This window comes from Aythya marila (assembly GCF_965140915.1).
Source record: "Aythya marila genome assembly, chromosome: 5".
In the NCBI taxonomy this organism is placed as follows: domain Eukaryota; kingdom Metazoa; phylum Chordata; class Aves; order Anseriformes; family Anatidae; genus Aythya; species Aythya marila.
Genome location: NC_139046.1, coordinates 8,380,677 through 8,406,662, shown reverse-complemented (window position 1 = coordinate 8,406,662; position 25,986 = coordinate 8,380,677). Strand labels below are relative to the sequence as shown.

Genomic DNA, 25,986 nt, shown 5'->3' with positions numbered 1-25,986 from the left:
AGAACTGGAAGATCTGAGAGCCAATACTTATGTATCTACCTGCCTGTGGTTATTCCTGCCAACAGTAATAGGATCACTTGAAAAGTACATCAGCTTTATACTTCAGAGTTAGTAGGTCAAAGGTCTAAACCATTTAATGTAACAAGAGGACACAGCTCCTGAAGATTTGAAAATTTCAAAAAGCATTTCAAGCTTCAGGAATACTTACAGCTTTAAAACAAAGGAATACTTACAGTTTTAAAACATTTAGGAGATTCAACACCTATATGCACCAATTTAGTTTATCAAGCTGCACCTTCAAGTTTCATAAGCACTGTGACAGCACTGAACAAGTTTGCTTATTGAGAGTGTCAAGTATCACCTATATCACACAGTAACACCTTAGGCCTTGCATTACTCTTATTTAAACCTGGAGTTACGTTTCTTTCAATTCAATCCATGGAGACTACTGCAGTAGTGTCACCACTGGCCTCACCTCACAGAAGACTCCCGAGAAGCCCTGTGCACACAGGCAAGTGAACCCATTCACTAGGTCTTTGCAGCGGCCTCCGTTTTGGCATGGATTGCTTTCACACTCATTTGTTTCTGTCTCACAGTTTTTTCCTGTGAAACCACGAGGGCATAAGCAATGGTAACCATTCACTTCATCCTACAAGGAGGAGAAATGAACAAGAAGTGGGAAGACTTGTTTATTGATAAAACTTACACAGAAGAATTCAAGTTGTTTCCACATTCTGAATTTGTGAACAGCATTAACACCACAAAAATCATTTTGTTAAAATTTTGTGGACAGAGTCTGCAAGCTTTCAACGTATCTTACCTTGCAGCCTCATTTAGCCCATCTACAGTTCGAACTACAGAATAACTAGTCAGAACAAAATTTATTTTCAACATGGTATGTAATCAAAAGTTACCTTACAAGTCCCTCCATGTTGACATTGTCCATGACAGTCATTAATATCTATGGATAAAATAAGCAAGGTATTAGAATTTATAAGACTAAGCCCTAAAATAGAAGTCTAGAATAAAAAAGCAGAACAAATTATTTTCAAAAAATGTTTAAATGTAAAGCAAGGACGCTCGACATCTTAAGATAGTCTTATTTTAAAGAATTTAGAATTCTGTAATAGAAGTTAAATCAACCGGTATCAGCTAATCTCATATCTAAAGTTTCAGCTAAAAAGTATTCTAAAGTGAACATGATATTCAGAATCAGGGGTGAGTAGTCTTGCTCTAGGAAGACAATTAGAGTTACATAAATTTAGATTTGTTTAGAAAACACCTGTTACATTTCTAGATCTAATGGTACTTTCAATTTACTTCATTAGAAGTTAAGAAAATCCAGACAACGATTATTTTCCCCTTGTGTAAGTATCTATTCTATTATTATTAGGCCTCATTTAAAAAGAGAATGAAACATCCTATATACAACATAAATACTAAAGAAATACTAACTGATATGACAATTTACTCCTGTCCATCCTGGAATGCAGTCACAGTAATATCCACCAATGAGATTTTTGCAAGAGTAAGCATTAACACAGGGTTTTCCCTCACACTCATTAGCATCTGTGAAAGAAGATAAAAGAAAGAAGAGAATAAAGAACAAACCCAGAAACAGATTACCGCAGCACCAAGCAGTTTCCATGCAATCCAAGCATCAGCAGCTCATCTTAAATACGCTGATAGGGCACTAAAGCTATTTACATACCCTAGGTTTTTAATGCACGCTCATCTATAATAGCACATGCATGTTATCTTACTTTTCCCTTTGCCTAAACTCAAAAAAGTAACATGTTAGTCAGGGCAAATTCCATCCTTGCCTCCATAAGCTGGCATAAGCACTTTCTGCCACCATTAAGTAGGAGCTACCATCACCAATGCTGTATTTGGAGACAGAGAAGTTATTGGGCATTCTAGAACTATTATAAACAAGCTTAATCTGGGATTTTTATAGTTACAGGTTCACTTGAAACTTTTTTGTTGTTGTTGTTTGTTTTTAAAGACCTAAAGAAGATCTAAGATATCAATAACAGCACACATCTTCGGTGCTTATTTCAATAACAATCATATCAGAAACAGAGCTGCTCATTATTTAATACTCTTCAGTGGCCTTCACTATAGAAGGTAGTTACTTACCTAGTTGACACGTCGCTCCAATCCACTGTTGTGGACATATACACTCAAATGCATTAATACCATCAATACAGGTCCCTCCTTGAGCACAAGGGTTAGATGCGCATTCATCAATATCTGTGAAGTCAGAGCATGCCTTCCATTACTTGGTTTAAAATTCGGCTTAACTTGGGTTTAAGTTATTTTGCAAGGGGAGTGGGGATGGTGTACAAAAGCTTGGGAAGAGACTAACAGCTCCGACCTAATTTTTTACTTGAACTTATCTTACTTTAAGAAGATGAGAATCTTTCATGTCCATGTTTATATATCATAAAATGAATCCATTTTATTTTGCTTTAGTCTAGCTAAACAATTAGAAGTTGTCCTAGAACCTTTGGCAACACAGCATTTCTTCACATACATCTAAAAAAATCTACAAGTCCGTAATATGATCTAGCAATGCTTTTGCTAACTTGCACTTCTAAACTGCAACAAATACATATTGATTTTAATAGTGCAGGCCACACAGTACTTTTAATCTTTACTGAGTCTCCCAATGCACAGCTGTTAAAAGCCAGGTGAGGCAAAAGGCTACCACCAAATTCCATACCTGCAGAGCACAATTACTAAGCAAGCTTCATCAGCCCTTCCAACCCAAGGGGTCAGCCACCAGTAAATGCATACCCACCAATAGCACATGTTGGTCCACTCCACCCCGATGGGCAGTGACACTTGAAGCCTGATGAAATTTCATGACAAATTCCACCATTAGCACAGGGATTAGATACACAAGCATGCTCCGCTGGGAAGAAAGGGAAAAAAAATATTGCTAAATACTCTTCCAATATCAAACAGGGAACTTACATGTTTCAAAAGTAAAGTTTGGAGCCTTTGTCTCCCACATACAGAAAGACTGACAGATTTACAGAATGAGACTTGAACATGATTTTACTGAGGGTACATCGTATTTTAAGACTTAGAAAGCCTAAGGGTAGACAGGTCACCCATACCTCTATATCAAGCAGCTGGAGAATTCCCCATTAATCTACTGCTTCCAGCCACATACTTCTTTCTTTCTCCAGAGTGCTTCAGCACCTTCTTTTTTTTTTTTTTTAAAAAAGCTTCAGTGAGGCAAAACAGATATGTTGCATGCAAGTCTGAACAGTAGTTTAAGTATCAAAAGGTCTGTTTAGCTTCATTCTAATATCTTTCATTGGAAACTGCAAAGAAGAGAGCTACTTGCTCTCTGTAGGCCATGCTGCCTGCTGTTACTTCACGTAGGGCTGCCTAACACTTGCAGAAGCTGCAGCAAGTATCAATCGAGTTGAGAAAAGACAAGTATGCTATCACCTGATACTAATTCCTCTCAGAAGCCAAAGAAAAGCTTTTGGAAAGTAGAAAGTAATCCTTTTTTTAGGTGAGACTTTCTTATTTTGATAGTAGTTATGTTTTAAGAAGGCCTTTTTTTTGGTGTATTATCTAACTCAAAATGAATTCATTTTGTCTTGGCTGTTACATACTAGTGCCTAAAACAACTCATAATCCAATCTACTGCTAATAATTAGTATAGAACTTGTGAAATGTATCCCCACTTTATCACCACCCCCTCATCCAGAGAGCCAAGTTTCTTCTCTACAGCTTTCAGGGCAAGCTAAGACAGTATTTCATCTATCTTAGCCAAAAATTTGCAGTGTGTTCCACCAGCTGAATCAAAATTCACATCTTGATAGCATCACAAATATCACATAGCAGTTTGAAGAAGTTCAAATAAGATCTATATCCTGAGAAATGTGAAAGCCTTCTGTGAATTTAGTGAATTTAAAACCCAAACAGGTTAAGTGGAAGAAAAATTGTGTTCTTCCCATCTACACTAGTAATTAACAATAAAATTCACATGAGAAAACTAATACCGCATTTTAAAAATAAAAAATAAAGGATTTAACAATCCATTGCAGCAAGAAAAATGTCACTGTAGAACATCCAACTGAATACTGCGAGTGGACAAAAAGACCACCCAAGATTTTTCATTCTTCTCCAAACATGAAACCTTTGAGTAAAATTAGAAATATAAAGTTACAGTATTGCACACTTGTCCCTTTATCCAATCAAATACAGAGAAATCAAAGAAAAGTCTCCAAATATCAGAACAGTCTACAGCACATAAAAATGTTGGGTTTTGCATGGAACACACACACAGGTGTGCATGAAAAAAGACAATGAGCTATCTTTGTAGCATCATGAGACAGGATGCAGTTTCACATTGGCAAAGTATCTGTTGGATTGTAGTCAAGAAGGCAGGCTTCATCAGAAGTACAGTTGAAATGTTTAAATTTGTTCTCCCACTTTGGCAGTGGATACAGGGAAGACACTTATCCATTCGTTTAGACTATGCTCAAGGTGACTCTACAGAAGGGCTCAAGCATATTTCCACAGTGGTTAACAACTGCATTGCTAATCCAAGTGTCAGAATTCTTTTAACATGGGACATCTAATATGAAGTTTCAGTTAATCAAAAATCACAGTCAACACATTCAGATAACTAAAAATTTGGCCAAAAACCCCACCAGACCATTGTTAAAACTGAAATGCCTATGACTACTACTTCCCTCAGTCTGCAACTTGTATAAGATGCAGGTTTGCAAGCAAGTCAAAAGACAAGAAAAATGTAGCAAGAAGGCAAGTGACAGAAAAAAAAAAATACACCTCTAACCCATGTTCAGAAGACCACAGATCAATTTCATGTTTGGATAAAGTGAAGAAGCCAAGGGGAAGGAAACATTCTGGGTCTTTTTTAAATCCAACAGACACCATGGCAGAATTTGTCATTTCCAGCGGGCTTTTTTATTTTTGAATAGCCAGACAAAGACAAGATAGAGTTGGCATACAAGTTGCATGCCCTCGTATTCCACATATCCCCCTTTGGAAATAAAGCTAATTTTTGGAAGAGACCTCAGTCTCTCCACTCCACAAAAAGCACAACAATGAACATAAAAGAATACCATCAGGCTGACTAGAGCATAGCTCTGAATAAAAACTGTTTCAGAACACGTGCAATATCCAGAATTACCAATTTCGCAGTTCTTTCCAGAGTAACCATCTGGGCAAGCACAGCGATATTCATCTGGTTCAGTATTCATGCAGGTTCCACCGTTCAGGCAGGGATGGTGATTTCCACAATAATTCAGATCTGGACAGAGAAAAGCATCAATTAATAGGGTGACATAGATCTCAATATTATCATTTTAGTCCCTAGTCAGGTGTACGGATGCCCTTCTAGCTTGAATATCATTCACCCATATCAGCCCCATATTCCATTAGCTAGGCTGTCAGTTCATCACTAACAGGGAAGGATGAGCAGAAGAGAACTGCATAAGTTAGAGGAGTCCAGATCATTCCAAGACTTTTGTCTTGAGCTTCCTATACTTACAACGCTTAGGTAACATCTGCCATAAAAGAATTAGGGACAGAAACACTCAGGTTGTGGCTCACTAGCAGGAAAGAAATGGTTAATGAGTTATCAGTTAATCATGCAACTTTACTTTTTTTTTTTTTTTTTGTAAATTAATGTTAAGTACCTTTGTTACAGAGCAGGCCACCCCAGTTGGTTTCACAATTACACTGCCATGGTTCATTACAGCTCCCATGAGCACAGCCTGGGTAGCGGACACACTCATCACAGAACTGTCCTTGCCAACCATAATGACACCTAAGATGTAAGTTCACATGTTAAAAGTTAGCAACATGATGCTTAATTATCAGCATTACAGGTATTTAGAACGCTACACTTACCATCCTCAAAAACAAGATCAGCTGTTGAATGCACAACAGATCATTTAATTTCTGCCATTTAGAAGGTACGTACTAGTCCTGTTGAGAACCTTTACTGGAACTCATCTTGCTCAACCACATTACACACCATGGCAACAAACCACAGCAGGCACTATGCGTGCTGAGAGCTACACATAGATCTGTATGTCCTTTCACAGGAATCCCATGTTCTGCGTCATCTCACACTGGGATAGAACCAGTGATCAGCGTATAAAGAAGGATACAACTACTTCTCAAAAAGCAGACTGCAGGCTTACTGAACCGCATTAGATTATGTTGTCTGTAGCAGTGCCCAGAATTATGCTAACAAAGCAACTGTTTATACTACAGGGTAAGTATTAAAAGCCTAGGTCTTTTAAAAAAAAATCAGGCTTTTTTTTTTTTCCCCCCAAGTATGTTTCACACACATTCTAACCAAACAGAAATAGTAAGTTCACTCTGTTGGGTTAAAAGAAATATTTCTGCCTGTTCATAAAAAAGTATTTCTTATAAACAGTTCAAGAGCTATATTAGCAACAAAAAGATGCATAAAAACACTTTGAATGGGAGCTGGGCACACACATGCCAGTGGAGATATGCCTGTCAGGGGAAAAGCATTAGAAACCTTTTTTCTTAAAAATAGCTCACCTATTACCACCATGCCTTGAGAACCATAAAAAGCAGACAAGTTCTTACGTCTTTTGGGAATAAGGAAGGAAAAGAGGAATAACTAAGTCTTGCTTCCTTGTGAATCATTCCACCATTTCAGTAAGCAGTATCAATCCCCAGAGGGATAGACCAGACTCTGCTGACAGCAGATTAAATTTCTGCTATTTACATAGGCAGAAGGAATCCCACTGCAGATCTTTGCAAGACAATTATTTTATTGCATAAACCTCTAGAACTACTTTGAATTCTCACTCCTGACATCTCCTCCTCATTCACAACCCCAGAGTTGCAGGACCCATACAGGACAGCCTCAATCATCCATGCAGTCCAGAGGCAGCCGATTGCCTCTTTACATTAAGCTGTCAGGAGAACATGCCTGGAAAACACACATACTTTAGAAGCGGTTTTCTTCTGTTGTATTAGCAGTAAGAGGAAACAAATACTGCTCCTGCTAAATTTGATCTCTTCCTTCCTTCTCAGGGACAGAAACGTCTTTTCAGGGGCTGGTAATAAACAATAAAAAAAGCACTAACTCACTTTACTGGCCCCAGCCCAAATCTGCATCCATGCCAAACCTGGCACTACTGCCAGTGATTCACCATGACTATCCCAGCCTGAGCCAACTCCCCACCCACATGTAACAAGCATTTTCAAGGGCTGAAAGTCTGCATCACACAGCAGATAATCATAATAACTCCATTTGTTTTCTATATCCAATAGATAACATTTCTTTGTTTAACACTGCACTGAAGATTAGGAGCACAAAGAAAAATAGAGCCACCTTCTTCAAACTTGAGAGCATTTTAAACACCTCCTTGAATTTGCAGGTATGTTTGACTCAACATTAGAATTGGTTCATCAGGAAAGGATTGCTGCTTTTTCATGATATTCAACATGAAGAATATGAAGTTTGCTGTTGAAGTTACCACCGAGCCCGAGGGAAATCATTTCTACAGGCTGAAGGCAGTCCAATCAAAGGAACACAATGTTTACAAGTCAAAAGGTTACTATGTGGTAAGCTGATCAGCCTTCGGTTTACAAGGAAGAATAAATTAGGATTTCCTCTTGAACAGGAAGTCTGGTCGCATCCTACATTAGCAGGTGCTAGAACAGCTTTAATTTCACTTCCTTCTAATAAGATAACGTTTAATAAACCTCATCTCACTCAAAGCAAGATGGGATCAATAAAACAAAACCAATACAGAAGTGGGCACACTGCAATATGAGATAAAGATCAAAGTCAAAACACAGCAGAGAAATAGAAGCACAAAAGGTACAGATGTAAAAGTAACAATATCTATCAAAAAACAGAATTCCTTGTCAAGTAATGACCACTTGTATTAAAAAAAAAAAAAAAAGGAAACTACTAGCACAGCTAATGGCAGGCTGAAGTTACCTCTTCCGCAGCCATCCACCGGTCCCTCTCCCATCCCCTACCCCTGTTGAGAGTAACTTGTTGTAAGCTTATGCAATCCTATATTTTACACGTCTGAATAGATAATAAAGCCAAATTTAGAGAACTTAAAGATCCCCATTGTACAACGGACAAAGAAAATCCTTACTGGAATCAAGATTCTACTTCCTTCGTCCTTCCCCTCTGCTGACTTCATCTGCTCCAACTCCTCTCCACAACCAAACACAAAACAAAATCAGAGACTGCTTACTTAATCTTAGCCTTTGCTGGCCATTAGCAGTACAAAAGCAGCTACCATAAATAGACTGCTACAGTTTAGTTACTTCCTGATGGAAGGCTGAAGCACAGGCATCTGCTCCCAGACCAAAGCCTTCCTTCAGGTCAGGATTAGCACGGAGTGCAACAGGAATAAGAGAAGAGTTGCTAGTCATCTTGAAACTGAGAACTTGCAGAAAAGATCCTGATAATTCTACAAATGTGCTTCATGGCTTCCATTTTCCTTAAATGAATGTCTGGTGGCAACAGAAAACAAGAATTTAAGTACAAGGCTGGGGACAGGGAGGTGGCAGAAGCTAACATTAGCAAGGCTTTGAGATAACATTTCAGTCTTCAGATTAGACAAACTGCAACTGCACAGGAAAAAGCAGTTTTTCTTGACAATTAGATAAAGCCCCAGTAATTCAACTCATAGTATATGCTTAGTTAAAAATAAGCAAGTGGGGCTTCAAATAGCTAAATTCCAGGATGAAGAAGGATCTTCTACAGTGCTTGTAAAGCGGTAAAAATGTATTATCAAGAAATCCCACAAAAACACCTGTCACTATGCACAGTTCAATGATGTGTACTCATAGGCTAAGAAAAATATATATTTTTTTTCCCTGGGGCTGTTAAGAAGCGAAACTGGTAAAATAGTAATCCCATAAAATAGGAATTGTCCTTACAGAAATACGCTTGTTCTATGTTCTTCTAAAACACTTATAATTAAGGAAAGAACTGATACTGGTCCTTCTCTGAAGACATCTGTGTTAATTATACAGTGAGAGCTAGAGCATTGAAATTGAGCATTTCTGAATCAGATGCCACAAGGTGTTCAAAAGATTCCATATTGCTGTATGCAAGCCAGCATTAACAGTATTTATGAGCAACCTGGTCTAATCAGACCTACTTTGGGCAGAAGGTGGGATTAGAGGACTCCAGAGGTTCTTTCTGCTCTCCACAGTTCCATGATAATCCTCCAAGGGCAGTTACAGAAGTGATATGGAAAGGTGAAGCGATGTACCCAGACCTTGCAAGTCCAAAAAACAGTCCCTCAGCACCTTGTATGATTCAACTCTTTATCCAAAAAGAAGTCTGTTAAGTACCAAGAAGCCACAGTGCTCTCAACAGCCAACTTTATTTGTTCAGCTGTTTTACACCACCTTGGTGCATGGCCTGTTCTCCTAGTTCAATCATTTCTATTATTTGAGAGTCTTGAACTTCCTGCATGATGTTCACTTGAAAAATTGCATATCCAAGGTTTCATTCAATCACTAACCTACTCCAGTTAACCTTTTAAAAAAAGCTTGTGATACTTAAGAGGATACCTAAATAAATTCTGTTCTACATCTAGCTACGGGGAGCTTAGTTGGCAACTGATGTGTAAGTAGACCTACACCACCAACAGCACAAAAAGAAATCAAAACTACTTCTGAAGTCTAGGTCAAAGTACATAGCCCAAAAATAATAATAAATCCTCGGGAGGATATCCACAAAGTGGTACAAGCCTTTAATTACCATCTTACCGGTATCTTGCATATCCTATAAACATAGGAGGAAAAATCATTGTGACGTGATTTACACGTGTTATTTTTTTTTTAAAGCAGGCTTTTTGCAGGGAGCTTCTCCCACACAGATTTTAGAATCTGTGGCCAAAAACTGAACACAGGAAAATGAAGCAAAACAGTGACATTAAGAACAGAAGCAAAACGCATCATTTGGGGTGGGGGAAAAATAACCCTCTTAAATGGAAAACCACTGAATTTTCTGATGACGTGAACAGGATGGTGTTGCATAGGCCAGAACAATAGCTTTATATTAGTTATTTACTTAAAATAACTATAAGAAAGTCTGTTTAATGCTTCAAGAGACCGTTGCATAGCATGGAGCAATATGGTCTGTTAGATGATCCTACAACTATGAGCATCCAGATTCGGTATTATAGCTAGTACGGTACTCACTAGGATTTGGTAACATCACAGAAATGCATTCTCCCCCTTTCCTACTTTTGAAATAGACATGATAGCAGTTCTGTGACTCAGAAAAGATGCTCATTAGTATACTCAAATCCTTCAGTTACCCAAAAGCTCGACTACTTTTACTCTCATTCCCAGAGCTCTTATTGGATGAAAAATGCAAACCTTACAAACTTGTTTCTCCTATAATAAAACCACTGAAAGCTAACATTCTTGCTCCAATACCTTACTTAGTTTTGTGAAGATGATGGAGAGGATGGTTCAACATTGTTTACCCGGAACACATGGGGAAGGCTGCTCAGTCAACTTGCAGTAAGTGGATCTAAGGGTGTGTCTACATTTGTGCTAGTTCCTATCACGAACATGCTTTTCAGTGAACTGCCTGATCATTCCTGTTGATGGTGTGTTGGTTCACATCAGAGCTGTTTTGGAACAAAGGAACTGGATTCCTTTCAGGTTAAGCTAAGGTAACATAAGACAGAGTATGCCAGGAGCACACCTCATGTCTTCCAGCTGCAAACATGCATTCAGTCCACTGGAACAGACTAGAGTTAGCCTAAAAGCAAAACTGATGTGGTTTTAGCATGGATATCAGGTTCTCAACAATAAAGCTTTTAATCTACTGTTCTAATTTGTCTGCACCACCTACTACCAGATAGGTTAAGATTGTACATGTTCATATTCCCTGCTCTCACTTGCGTTCTACTGGCAAGTAGTACCCAGAATATATTCTGTGCCTTTCTATCCACTACCCATTTAATGCACAGTGCAGAATGTGCTTCAGTTCCTTGACCAATTAAGACAAAAATTAATTCCATACTTTGTTTCTAACTTAATATGCCTTTTTTTTTTTTTTTTTTTTTTTTTTTTTAAATATTTGCCAGCACCCCCAGGAAGCTTACCACTAGGACACGAGATGTGTAGTACAATCATACTGGTTATGGTAACAGGCATTTATATGATGAGAGCAGCAACAGTAATAATTTCGCAAACCCTTTGAAACTGGAAACCAAGATAAAGTATCTTGGTGTGAAAGAGGAGATGGGAGCAGATGTTCAGGTACCAAGCCCACTCCTGCAGGAACAAGCAACAGCCACCAGCACTTTAAGGATCACAGTCAGTCCAACACTGCAGAAACTGAAAAGGTCAGACGGTGTGGCAGCTAGTGCACGGCTCACACAAGACTTCTAGCTCAGCTTAGGAGATTTCTCACCAATGAATATCATGTTGTGGAGCCACTGTGGAAGGAAGCCACGTTGTTTCAGATTTGCTCTTGACAAGTCCTGGTTATTCAGGAATTCATTATCTGTGAGCATTTTCTAGGTGTTTGGAAGTGGTAGAATTTTGAATCTGAGCTAACTAGCATTGAAGTTCATGCTCTTACTTCCTCCCCACCTTTAGAAGCAGGCTTTTTTTTTTTTTTTTTTTTTTTTTTTTAAGTCCTGTAAGATCTCTTGCTAGCTCTCCACAGAGCGCTTCAATAATGACCTGCTTCGAACTGCCTCACCAGACCTCTGTAACCAAGCATGAATTTACTAGAATCCATTTTTTCTTTCTGTAGCTTAAGCAGAGCTCCCCAGTACCAATGCTAACAGCATCATCCATCCAACTGTTATGAAAACACAAGCAAGAGATTAGTGATATCAGTTGGCCTCCTACTCAAAAGGAAGGGAAGACTGTGAAAGCCTCAAACAATTAACAAAGGATCTCCAGAACACTATTATTCCCAACACCTCAGGTAGTAGTAGCTTATTTCGCAACTCGGGATTTTGTCCCTGCATGTCTTGAAGGAAAACACCGAAAGATAGTTGAGCCTGTTCTGGCCCTTACAGCAACAGATTAAGTGCACACAAACACTTGGGATGAGGTCCACAGCACCTGCAGGCACCTCTGGACACAGTAACCCAAAGTTGAAGGACTAAAGTTGAATATAAGACTACAGAAGGCATGGTGTGAGCTGGGACAGCAAGTTTGAGAAGTCTTACATTTGCCCTACTGAAACAAGTACATGATTCCATATAAACTAATAAATCACACCAGCATTGTAAAGCCAAATTTTTACCACAATTAGTTCAAAAGCAATTCTACAGTAAGCCTGAAGTACAGAAGTTAATTAATTAATTTGCTTCAGAAGTTGTACACATCGTCTGCTGGCTTTGCTCAGCTTGCATGAATTCATGTTAGAGGACTATCAACAACCTCAGTTCTCGTTCATTTCAGTTAGCCTACATATTCTGAAGAAGCTTTTGCATCACAGTTGCATGGAAAAAATCCAGGACATAACCTAGGGCCTACCATAGTTCCAGAGATGCAGCTGAGCACAAGCAGAGCAGTATTTGAGATCTGACCCCTTTTTGCTTCAAAAAGACATTTGAGCATTCAAAGACAAAAAGGAAAAGGAGAGAGGCATCAGAAAACACACGATCCCAGCAGGAATACGACAACGTAGACCAGACATGAGGCATAACTGAACGTCTGCCAAGCCCATACCACTCTAGATCACAAGGAAGTAAAAGATTAAGCTGTTAAGCAGCCTACTGACAGTTTAAGAGTGGTACCAGTCAGCAGTTTTAATCAAGGAAAGAGATTGTCAATTTGTGGTTTCTCTATGTTCACTTTGGTAATTTCCTAACATGATTGAGCCTAACCCAGTTATAAGTCATTAGATAACTACATTCTTCTTTACCTAGTTTAATGCAGCACCTAAAATGATGCAAAAACATACTTAAAGCATCAATTCTTACAGCTTGGCAGTGTTGCTTCAGCAGTCTTTCCTAGTGCTTTCGTTTGATGAAGTCAATCAACCAACAAGACCATTTGGCCTCCCACTGCAGGCCAGAAAGTTCACAGCTGTCAAATATGGAACATGGATATTGATAAAGTTCATGTTTTTTTTTGTTTTAAAATGACTGTTTTCCTATGTTTGAAAGATTCACTTAAGTTACTTTCCTCAAGGATGTCGTTTTGTTCGCTTTTCATCAAGTTACTTCCGAGCTGCCTTCAGAATAACCCAAAGCCTATCACCTAGACTCAGTGATACCACAAAACAATTTCCTACACTAAGTTGTAATAAGGTCTGCTATTTTTAATTTATTTGATGAAAATGCAAAGAAATAGCCAACTTCACCATAACCTCTTCAAAACAATGGGTACCTGAACTTGTTCAACTGATGAGATCCAGTTTCAGCTAATTGCCTATCAGCTATTAGCAGTCTGCAGTCATTTAGCTATATTAAATATTTGTTTTTGCTAGAACATTTAATCCAAGAACAGCTCTAAATTACTTTGGAAAAATCAAAGCACAGAGGGTAGAGCCTGGCTACGAGAGTTAGGCTGATGCCTCAGAGCCACTGCTTAAGTTATTTGCATGTTCATACAAGATGAAGATGGAAATCGTTTTCCAACTCTATTTATAAATGCCATTGCACACTCTGGCAACAAAGGAGCTATTGGCACCAGTAGATTTCCATACATCTCACACCCATGTTTTTCTCACATTTTCATTTTCCTTCTGAATTAAAAAAAGGACATTGTTTTCACCTGTTAAATGACAGTGGCAACTGTCCAAAAACCAGGAAGGAGCAATCTAGATTATGATTCAATAGCACCAAACTTTTTTTTTTTTTAAATAACAGCTTCCTTTGTACTGCTGAAGATAAAGGTCACGTCTCTAAGCCTTACTTATTTTTAGTTCAGAATCATTTTTTCGATAGAAAGTATTATCCATTTGGGTTAGAAGTTCCACTTTTAACATAGCCTAGTAACCACTACAAAATGCAAACTAGAGATATCTGTGGGACAGAGCTCCAGCAAACAAATCACTTTTAAAGAGAGATGAGTCTTCTGCAATAGTGGAAATACAGTGGCCATATATAGAAAAATCAGTATTCTCCTTCAACATGCTGACCACCAGTCTATTGCTTCAGCAGACCTGTGTTAAGAAGCAAGGAAAGTAAACAGCATACAACCCATCTGGACCAGTAAGTCCCTTATTCTTCCCCCCAGTACTTTTTTCAGATAAAATCCATCCAACGAAGTAGTGAGATTTTTGGTCAAAGTCCTTCTGCAGAAGCTTCTATAAGCTTTGGTCATCTGGGCTGATTAGAAGAAGCACCTAGACTTACACCACTAGATGCTTTTTCATGTATGTCAGTGAGACTCTGTAACGGAAGGCTTTGCTCATGAGACTCCTTATTCAGACACCTTAAAAAAAGGTATCACAAGAACCCAGATTTCATCTTCAAGGGCTTTTTATTCCACTCTTGAAACCTTCCTCCACCTTTCCAACTTCTGTCCTTCCTGATACATGCGGTACCACTGAGAGAAATGAAAGTTCACAATGAAATTGCACTCCAAACCACAACTTTTTACATTTAAGATGGTTCATCTTCATTCAAAGGCTGTTTGCATTTCAGAAGCAAACATTCACAGGCTCCTAAGACTCAGAGAGGCACAGGGCTCCCAAAAACCCTACATAAAGCAGAGTTCAGCATAGATTCAAGGTTCCTGGAAAGCTCAAAAAAAAGGAATACTTAAGTAAAGATCACCAAGAGGTAGAGGGACTCATAATACTTAAAACCACAAGCAAAATTTTTAACACGGAGAGATTCTAAATACCATTAAAAATACTCTTACAAAAACACAACCATAATTTAGATAAATATCTGCCTTGAATAATCTTTTTAAAGGAGATTTCTTAGCTCTTCAGAAGTAAAACACCATATGCACAACACCAATGTACTTCACATACTGGTATTAGCACAGAATTTGCAGTCAGGTTCAAGACCTACAACACAATCTTCCACAAACCAGCAGCATCTGACTGAAATTTCAGGGCAGTATAAAACCACTCCAATGCAATGATTTAGAATTGTTATCTGCCATACCCTACTGTCAGAAACTTCCAGTTCTCCAGCAGAATGGGACTTGTTCTCACCAGCTGTCACAGCTCAAACACCAGCACTTCAAACCCTGCAAACAAAGCTAGGCTACACCTGCATCCAACTTCTGCCACTTCCCTGATGGCCACTGTTTGCTAGGAGGAGGATCAATCAGCATCGCCTTAAACTATCAGAGCTTGACTCAATGATATTTGTCAGCTCTCAGGGGTTCTGACAGACATTAGTTTTATATCATCCCAAGCAAAGACTCGATATAACTTTACCTCTGGTCAGTTTTAAGCTAAGAACTAACAAAGAATCACCAATTTGCAAGCAGACCAGTCTCATTTCTTCAATACGCAGCATAAAAATAGCACCTGTTTCTCCATGACCTACTGCATTAGATGCAACTTCAACAATGAAACAATCAGCACTTCTCTGCTATCATAGTCTACTTAATCACAAAGTTGCACAAACATTTCAGACACCATTCTCTCATATCCAGGGACCAAGAACATTCAATTAGAGTATAAAGTTTAGGTTGACGCTTCAGTTGCTACTATAACATTACTACCCAACAAAGCTTCTTTGAGAAAAAGTCTATTATATTTTGGTGATGATGTACACATTGAGTGTTCTAGTACTAGGAGCATTTCGTAGTTGTAATAGCCATTCTTAAAGAGCAAGTCACCCTTTTAAAAGGAAAAGAAACCTTATATCAAGATCTAAGTTCCTAAGGATTTTGAAAAAAGGATGGTTCTCATTTGATAAATGCAGGAAGCATATCTGTTCAAGTCCTATAAGCACAGAAATAGAACAGCATTGCAGAACAGTATCTTACATGTGATGTCTACTTCATATCTAGTAGCATCCATGCTTTTGTACAGACCCTTCAATTTTAAAGTAAGCCCTTTAAGAGTAGCAGCGTACACAGAAAAAAAATAGAAATATCAGTACTTGGAAGTAAAATATTCAAGCATGCAGACTTACTTGCATTCCCCAGGTGTACTGCAACCCCCATGGAGCAAATTACATCCTTGTTTACATACAGCTGCAAACAAAAAAAAGTTTTAGTCTTCAGTTAGTCTGGGTAGCCAGATATCCCCTGGTATAGCAGCAATCCAGAACTGTTCAGCTAGGGCTTTTGTGGTGTAACTTACTTGTTGCTTATGCAAAGCATTTTTTCCCTAGGCATGTTCCAATACACCTACCTTCTAGCTAGCTATTTCATAAAACACCACCGCAGCAGCTTTGTGAAAAATAACTCAGGGTATCTCACTGAAAAAGTTGCTACCGAATTAAATAGGTTTGCAACAAGAGCATCAGAATTGACATTTATCAAATAGTTTTTTGTTTTTTTTTTTTGTTTTTTTTTTTTTAATCAATTTAATATTATGCTAGAAATCCCAAGCTTCAGAACACATACATGTGTCTTGACTAAATCCTAAAGATGGTCTCCCCCTCATTAACAGCTTTTTACTAGAGAGGAAAAGAAACAAAACAAAAACAAGAAGCCCTCAACAGAAAGGTAAGTATGACAAGTAATTTTAGCACTAATTACTCACTGAGAGACTACAGACAAAACAAAAATTTGATAGAAGATTAGTGGTCCATTAAGATTATTACACTTGAATTTCTGTTCATATTAAGAGCTATCAAAAAGCTTTCAGCTGTGCATATATTAAATTTTAAACTTTTTCATTTGTGAAGATGTTACGGGAATTTTTACAAGACTAAAAGTCTACAGTATTACTGTTACCATCATTGTTTAAAAAACCTCATGTTTACAAACAGTACATTTTGCTTTGTTACAAGCATGGTACATTTTGTTTTTAAGAAACATCACCTCTGAAGAGAGTTGGTTAGCATAAGGTTGTTTCAGTGTTTTGAATTCTAAATACGTTGTGTACCCCCAAGAGCACACACTGCAAACACTGTACCCTGCCCTGGGCTTCACTACTCAAAGGATGAGTTTTTCCTATTTTAACACCATCTTTCAAACTGATTTCAAGAGGAAGTAACAAGAAAAAGTTATGCTTTGAAAAAGACTTGTATTCAAAGGACAACATCTGTATGTGTTAAAATTAATATGCAACAGCACTGATACTACATGTATCAACTACTGCAAGGGTTTCTATTATATTAACAATACAACTAATCTAAAACGAAGTAAAAAAGAATACTACCTTGTTTACATTCTTCTCCCATCCAACCTTCCATGCAGGCTTTGTTTCCATTTTGATCACATGTGTAGTGACCGACAAAATCATCTCTAGGGCCACAAAATTTATTGCACAGAGCACTGTAGTAATTTTCATCACACTTCACTCTTATTTGAACTTCAAAATGGGCAACAGGACCATTAAACTGTAGTGTCTTCCACCGATCTTCTGGGTTGATCATCCCAGCATGCGCCACTCGTTCTATTAACAAGTCTTCACCTATTTTTAATTTTTTTTTTTTTTTAAAAAGATAAATTCAACAAGTGATGATTTTGATAGCATACAAATGTGTAAATTCAAATCCAAAGTACTCAACTGGTTAAGAGAAAGCCTAGTAAAGAAAAATGTTAAGTGATAAAGATCTACTGTGTAACTGAGTTTTCCTTTGCCTTGCAAAGTTCATTACAGGAAGGCCAATTTTAAAAAAGTGTCCCAAAGGAAATATTAAAAAAACTGGAACATAATCCATAGGAAATAACTTATTTTTCAAGGCAGCCAAACATACCACACCCACATACTGACAACCAACAGCTTTATCTTGATCTGAGACTCTTTTTGCCTCCTTTCTGTTCCTCTTAAATCACAAAATCTGCATAATCTAGTAGCTGAGATAATACTGTAAACGTTCTCTGGTGCCAGAGTAGTTTTTTTTAAAAAACTAGTATACTGTTAATTTAATGTAAAATTAAGCCTACCAGAGCATTTCATTGACTATTACATACATCAACCAGCTTGTTCCCATTTCATCATTTTCTATAGAGAAGGCAAAACATCTTTAACAAGTATTTCATAGAATACTTTGTCTAGCTACTACGTGGCTTTTTTGAAGAAACATACACGTGAACCAAGGACTACCAAGGGACCGTTCTCTTTGTATCCTGCTTATCCTTATCCCCTGTGGAACTACAGATAATTATGACCACTGCTGCAATACACTCTCACAAGCATCCTGCCCTGCCCACACAGACAGCAGCAGCACTGCTACCGCCAGCCTGTTAGCTGAGACCACACATGCACAAAGTATTTAGCAGTTGCATGGGACAAATGGATTCTAAAATGTAAGATTATGGAACCACCAACCCCAAATATTGTCATTTTTACGAATATCAACTTTGTATTTATGTATTTTAATCTTGATACAATGGCTTCAGTACTAGGAGATGAGGCAGTTGCGTGAGTAAATATTGAGAGTAAGCAAAGACAGCAAGTGACCTCAGTGATGAGAGATCTCATTTGGAAGCTCTCAAGCCACTATTTGAGTCTGGTAACATCCTACTATTTTTTCCTAGGTGACCACAAGCTGCAGCTGAAAACTCCAAGCACTATTCAGGGCAAGAAAGGGACACAAAGTCCACTAGTGTACATGAATTTCATACCCATTTATGAAGTTACTATAATATTGCTAGTTCAGCACTTTGGTGTCCATTTTCTTTAACGGATGAAGATTCTTTAAAAAACACACTAAAAGAAACAGAGAACCAAGAACTGTACATGCAGAAAGACTAATGATAGTGAGATAGGGTCTCAACTTCAGATTATTAATGATATAAAACAGGCCAAGGAGATAGCAAGCAATATTGAACTCTCATATTCATCTAGTGCATTCTGCATACTTACTGCTCAGTAACACATCAGGCATAGAAAACAATGCCAAGAAAGTGACTTTCTCACCTGGGAAGCTACTGAGAGCACAGAAGTATCCTGTACATCTGCCACCAAAGCTGTACTTAGAGAACTCAACTAACAATTTTTCAGTCATTCCACCGTTAAACCAAAGGTAATGAAGTAGTGGGCTCTGCTTTTGTTACCTTGACATCTTTTTTCAAGCTTGCTGCTACCATAAAAATCTTTCCTCTTAAAGAATACTGAAGTAAAAGGTAAAAGCTATGTTTTAATTAAGCACTGAAAGGTTCTCCAATTAAGCCAAAGCATCTCTCTGCTTTAATATTACAAGTGGTAAAAGCCATCTATAGGCTATAATTCATGCTTGCCTAGACTAGTCTGCATAAAACATTTTATGGCTAGACAAACACATTGAAGTCTGTTTTTAACTCTTTGACTCTCAAATTCCTATATGCAAAGTCCTCTGTCACCCAGCAGCACAAAGTCAGTGGCAGACTGAACAAGCCTGCAAGCCAGAGAAAGCTGCTTGCAACTGAGCAGGGTATCTAAAATACCACCAACCACCTTTAAAAGCTTCATGATTACGTTCAATATCCTTTCATAATATGATTCTTCTTTAATGACTATTGATCTAAAAGCCTTGACAAAAAGTGCCGAGTCACTGGATGGTCAAGGAATTCGACTAAAGAGCAAGTATGCATTATAAACCTATTTTCCAGCTATCAGCAACACAGGCTCATTGAAATGACTGCAACAGCCACAGCCATACACCCCAAAAAGGGTTTTATCAAAGTGCATCAGATGGACTGAAAAACACATCCTGCAATTACAGGAGTGACTAATAAAAATCTTATCAAACGTCTTTAAGTTAAAGAAGATTCATCAAACCCAGTTAAACTGGAATAAGCATTACAGCTATTGGCAAATACACCTATGCAGAACATTCATCTTAATACCTGGGGTAAAGAAATGGGGAAATGAAATAGGCAAAATTATTTTTTTTAATAAAAACATTAAGCTCCACCTTCACAAACTCCTCTGAAGAGAACATAGTCTCAATAGCTTTTCCTTTGGTTTGTATCAGTAAAAGAGCTCAATGGCCTAAATAAGCAAGTGAAATAATTCACCGAATAAAAGGTACCAGGAAAAACAGCTCCAAGCCATCTAGTTTTAATACTAGATTCGTAAGTAATATAGTAAAATTTGAGAATAAAGAGATTCTGCTTTACTTCAGACTTCATAGTGAATCCAAGTAGTGTGAAACATGTTTATCAGGGTTTCTCCTTCCTCCCCCACAATGCCAAAGTGATTCTGAAGATATTCTCTCCTACATGTCACTACTGTGGTGAGGCAGGTTTGCTCCCTGCATCTGGTTTACCATTAAAACTCACCTTACAACACAACCCCACAGTACTTTTAGCCCTCACTAAGGCAATAAGCCACATAACTGAATCCAGTTACTGGTCAAAGAACTGATATAACCTCCCCTTCATACTCCTCAGAAACAAGAGGATTCTTTTCCTTGATGAAAGAAGTTTCCTGCACACTTCTCTAGAAAATCAGACGGCAGCACGAGGACTTGCACAAAAGGAGGTGATGGCTCAAAGTTCCCACTTTAATTAACATTCACAAAGCATCTGATTTTTGGAAGTGGAACTCTTATCTTAAGAGTATTTAATTGCACCCTTGCTATCAGGAGCCATGAGTACACTTAATTAAGAAATTCACTCATCAACACGCTGACTTTTAGCAGAGGTCAGACATTCCCAACAAGGCACTTACAGGGCAATACAAGAGGCAGTGTTGGTAGCTGTTTGCAAAGGGACTAACACAGTAGCATATGTACTTTGTGCCTAAATGAACAGGAGGTACCATCTTAGGAGGTACAGTCTTCGGCATCTTTCAAGCAAAGGTTTTAAAGCTGTAAGGACAGATCAGTTTCCTACAGACTAAGATGAAAGAGGAAGGCAATCTGCATCCCAGCAGCAGACAAGCACTCGAATGGAAAGTTACTTCACGTGTGAAGATGCCAGCTTGCTTCATACCAACAGCACTGGGTTAAGCATTGCCCAGACCTCTGCTGTACAACTAGACAGCTGCCAAATCAGTGACTTACCTGGAAAGTAGCGAGAACTGCTGTGACAGAGGACAGAAAACAGGCCCTTCACAGTGATTCTGTAACTAAGCCAGTTTCCTCTCCCCCTCCTTCACCCTCACAAAGCAAACAAGTGGTAACACTACACTGCCACAAGCTTCACTCCCAGTCCATAGCTTGGTGGTGTCCTGCTAATACTGCTGCACAGAGGAGGAAGGAAGCACAGGAAAAGTTTGGGAATCTATGTTTTAAAGCCCCTCTTACAGTCTGCACTTTAAGGTAAGTACCAGGGGATAAATATACCCTGACCGAGTTGTTGAGATGCATGCTTCACAGATCTACTATACGCTACTATAATACTACTATAAGCAATCCTGCATTTGATGTTTGCAAGGAAGAATACAGGATACCGGTACATATAGAGGGGAAAAAGAACTATTCTAAAACCTTTTTTTGTAATAATACCTTATCAAAAGTTCAAATGGGAACAGAGGACTTGCAATCAACTTTCAGCCTTGCTCATCCCCTTAAAGGGAAGTAAAACCTGACTTTGGCACCATCAATCAGTTCAGAGAGAGACTGGAACTTTAAGCTTTCTCACACTGGCAACAGAAGACATAAAACCTGAGCCTGAGGTTTACTCAGTGTTCAGTACACATCAGGGAATTCAGCTTTCCACAGATATTCCTCCCCTCTCCCCCCAGGATGCAGACATTGTCCCTTTTTTCACTGGAGGAGATGTTGTGTTCCTCTTTTAATCCCTTAGGTGTGCATTCTTACTGATCTGTCCCGTTTGGCAGCATACAGAAACACAAGGAGCAGTCCCTGCATCTTGTCAGATTCACAGGGGAAAACCTACTGGAGCATCGCCTGCCAAGACTGCTCTTGGAGAGAGAAAGAAAAAGCCAACAGATCTCTTTCATGAGACTGGTAAACAGACTACTGAAACATTTAACCTCAAGACATGTGTTTAGCTAGTCCTCTGTCAAATTATAGGCTAAAAAAGCACAACAAAATTCACATGACAAGCCTCTCTCAGTTTCAGATGTAATGCAAGTTAACAGCACCTCTCTGGCAGCCTACATTAAAGGGAACTTCACCTTTCACTGGCAGTTTCTCAGGAGACCTAGACTGTAATTTGAGACACTTGGACTTCTGTAGTTCATTGAAACCATTCTTTAAAGGAGATGGTCCACTGGAACTCCTAAAGACATTATACATTAGGTTGTTTTGAAGTTCGGGAAAAAGCTGACATCAGTGGAAGTACACAGCTTTGTTAAAGCACGTTAAAGAAATCTGAAAGGCATAAAAAGGAAAAACAACACAAGCCTAAAGTAATTATCCCCTTATCAAGAATATTTTAAAAGTTTCTCTTAAAACTGGGGTTTGAAAGCTACAGATTCGCTAGAGGATTCTGCAGATTCAAGGACAAACATAAAAAGTTTGGAGACAGTTCATTATTAAGTTTATTAAAAAGAAATCAGCTTTTAAATGCATTCATTTCATGCTTTGCAGGATAGGGTCCTCACACTCACTCCTTTCTACACAATTTCCTGAATTGATAAGCCACCTAGAAATAGGGGGAGAGCAAATACTCAATACTCACTGTACTAGCTGCCCCTAGGTAAACTATTCCCAAGCTGGAAGCTATCTGAATAAAGGAACTTCATGTAGTACTTCTTCAAAAAAACATCCAAATAAGATGACTCCAATCTGTTCCTACGTAGGATATCTAAACTTATTCAAGACTTAGGCTTACTCTGCTCAGCACACAAGATCTCATTTAAATACCATGTCCAGCTTGGTAAACTGCCATTCAGCAGGCTGTGGACCAACTGAAGGGTTGCAGCAACATGAATTACCAGAGATCTAAAGAAAACATACCTATTAGAAAAGGCTGAAGCTGTTAGACAGGACAAAAATTACTTAATTTTAACAGAGGGAAGACTGAGGAACAAACTACAAACTCAATTACTTCATCACTAGACGCAGACTATGTTAGGAAAACCTAAGTTAAGAAAGTCTGCCAGGAAAACGCAAGTGGAACTGGTCCCAATCTTCAAGAGGGCCTTCAAACTCTAACATAGCCTCAGTATTATTTTAGCTTTGCCTTTTTTGTGTGCACTTGGTGCATCTTGCTTTATAAGGATGGTCAGTGAAGCAGCAGAGAATAGAACCTATAGTTAGGAAATGACGACAATCTGGGGCACAAATCTTCGCTATCTCAATGCCTGAACACTTATATTTCTCTGTAACAGTCCCAGACAAGATTAAATAGTCCATTATCAGCAACAAGTTTGATGTTCACTTAGCACTTGCAGCTACACATTTTTTATTTTGAGAGACAAGTTCATAAAACATTACCAAAGATCAGAGAGCTCTACTTCAGCAACAACATAGCAACCAACACCTCCAAATTATTTCTGAAGTATTTAAACACTAAGCTTCTTTTCCCTTCAGATTAATAGCCATGCTCTGATAACAAGGATTAGTATTTACAGACAAGAAACAAGGTAACTTCCAGTACTAGGAAAGAAACAACTGGAGAATGAATCATACCATCATGACTTGGAATACTGTCAATGATATCCAGCTTTTTTAATTTACAGGCAGCAAGAATGCTTTATTTGCTTGCCTGATCATGGAAGTTACCACAGAAGACAGTGAAGGGTGAACACAGGAGCATTTAAAAGTGAAAATCTACAGCACAGATCATTTTCCTTAAGGGAAAAAAATGGCTTACCATAATTTTTAAACTTTCTGAAACTGGAAGGATTATGCATTACAATCTTCACTTGCTATGGTCCTCTCTCTCTCTTATCACTAGTATTTTTTTGGTAATTCCTAATACAGTCCCCTCTCTGCTGGGATTTGTACATACCCTTTACTTAGACTGCATCCTCCCATTGCTTTGGAAGGATGGCTAATTGCAACAGCATACCATGCTCCCCTCTCCCCACACGATCTGTGCACATACAGCACAAAGTAAGTGAAACCTGACAGTTTTACATAAATACTCACCACCTTTTGTATCATTATCCCAATCCCATGCTTCTAATACTAATGTGAACGATCTCTGAAAAGAAAAAAAAGAAGACACCAGTTAGATAAAAAGCACTGTTACAGGCCACACAAACAGTGATTTGGAATAAGCAGATATTGCTGCAATGAAGCCAACAGAAAGCAGTTTAAATTTTCACCACTTTACTGTCATGTGAAAGCCCTTGAAGGCATCTTCTCAAAAGCATGAAATATAACAGCATTAAAAACTGTGGGGCAAAGCAGGCTAACAGCAAAACAACAACATCTTCCCCCACACACCAAGGACTGAATTATTATTTTTCTCCTCCCACTATATTTATTTCTCAGCTTTCTTAGCCACAGAAATCCTTCTCAGAAGCAGCTCTAAAAGGTTTCAACAAAGTGAAGGGTCCTGAACTTTGGGAAATTGATAGGATATTTAAGACAAGTGAATGAAGATTGAAAATAAGATCAGGGTCATCTTTTTAGAAAGTGCCCAAAACACAAGTCAGTTTAGATATATTTTTTTCTAGGAAAAAAAATCCACACTTCATCCATTAAAAATTTAGGCTTATTTCTCATGAAAGGGGAGCTGTGAAGAATGGACCTGAAAAAGACACAGCAGAAACATGATTTTTAGAGAAAGCATGTTTGGTAGTAGATTTTCCTCAGAGGAAAAAATAAAAGCATCATTTCAGACAAATTGAAAACTATTTCAAAAGAAACACAAGCTTTACTTCACTAAAGCAAGACTTCAGTAGTTTCCTTTGGTTTTATGACCAAATATGTAGGATAGATGTTGACATTTAAATACTAAGGTTACTTAGGGGAAAAATGCAAATACAGCTTTATGCATAGATGTGATGTTTACCTGTTTTAAGTTTAACAAAAGCAGCTGTCAAACATCTTGACTTTGATAGTTTCCAACCCATCCAAGTTAAAATAAAGTTTCTCACATACATTCAAAACCAGTAACAAAAACAGTTATTGCACCACTATCCTAAAACCCTCTTATATACATCTTTGTGCTTAGAGGCAAGCCACACCAAAAAACTGAAACTCATTAAATACAGCAGAGCGAAAATTTCGTGTGTGCTGAATTCACAGGCTAACAACAACCTATGAATTCACATGAACCTGGGGATTTTCAGTTGAGGCATGAAGAACACCCTCTTAGGAAGAGGATAATGTAAGAATTCATCTATATTTCATAGCTATTTCAGACTCCTACATCAAGAGACGAACATTTTTACTGTGATAGTTCATTAAGTGCTTAGCACACCCACACTTCCCACCAAGGAAGGTTGATTATAACACTGAAATCTCCCTATTTTACAACCCAAAAAAATCCATGCAGCAGCATTATTAGGGCTCTTTGCTAGACATCCCTCATGACTACAGCAAAGGACCAGTCTACTCAGTGAAGTCCTTAATAGGGTGCCTATTCTGTCACTTAGTTGCATTAATATATACATGTAAACCACAAACTATGCCTTTGGAAAAAAGTTTCTTCTGAACTTTCAGCTTCAGACATTAGGAAAAAGTGATTTACCGTGACTGGAATGCAAGGAAAATAAAACTTCAGTGTTAAATAGTTATATTACGCTCAAAGAAGCTCAGCAGTGACTACACTGGACAGAGGCATTCTTGTCCTCTTCCAAAGGCAGTTCTGGCTCAAAGGATAAAGATCAATTGATAAGAAGCCACTAGTTTTGAGGGATGACAATATGCACAATTCCCTATTATTATTTATTAGGGAAAGCAAACAGTAGTGCAGCATTTCCTCCAACTCCCCACTTTATAACCCCACCTGAACATTCAGGGAGGCAAGACAGGATCCTACTGTAGTCTGAAAATGCTACTTGGCACCCTTGTAAACTGTTACCTGAGAAATAAATGTAAAGTGAAT

The 25,986-nt window shown here is 38.2% G+C and overlaps 1 protein-coding gene across 3 annotated transcripts in view; it reads right to left on the bottom strand.

Annotated features, from left to right (window-relative positions):
• Window positions 1-25,986, bottom strand: part of JAG2 (jagged canonical Notch ligand 2) — a gene marked incomplete at its 5' end in the record, with an annotated part of 68,088 nt that overhangs the window by 19,518 nt on the left and 22,584 nt on the right. Inside the window, 10 exons of one of the 3 annotated variants that reach the window (XM_082761610.1) lie at window positions 476-649; window positions 915-961; window positions 1,456-1,569; window positions 2,140-2,253; window positions 2,804-2,917; window positions 5,183-5,302; window positions 5,691-5,821; window positions 16,107-16,167; window positions 17,303-17,557; window positions 24,078-24,132. In XM_082761610.1, coding sequence (XP_082617736.1) covers window positions 476-649; window positions 915-961; window positions 1,456-1,569; window positions 2,140-2,253; window positions 2,804-2,917; window positions 5,183-5,302; window positions 5,691-5,821; window positions 16,107-16,167; window positions 17,303-17,557; window positions 24,078-24,132 — 1,185 coding nt within the window. The remainder of the gene's footprint in view (window positions 1-475; window positions 650-914; window positions 962-1,455; window positions 1,570-2,139; window positions 2,254-2,803; window positions 2,918-5,182; window positions 5,303-5,690; window positions 5,822-16,106; window positions 16,168-17,302; window positions 17,558-24,077; window positions 24,133-25,986) is intronic. The other 2 variants (XM_082761611.1, XM_082761612.1) reach the window with 2 other exon arrangements.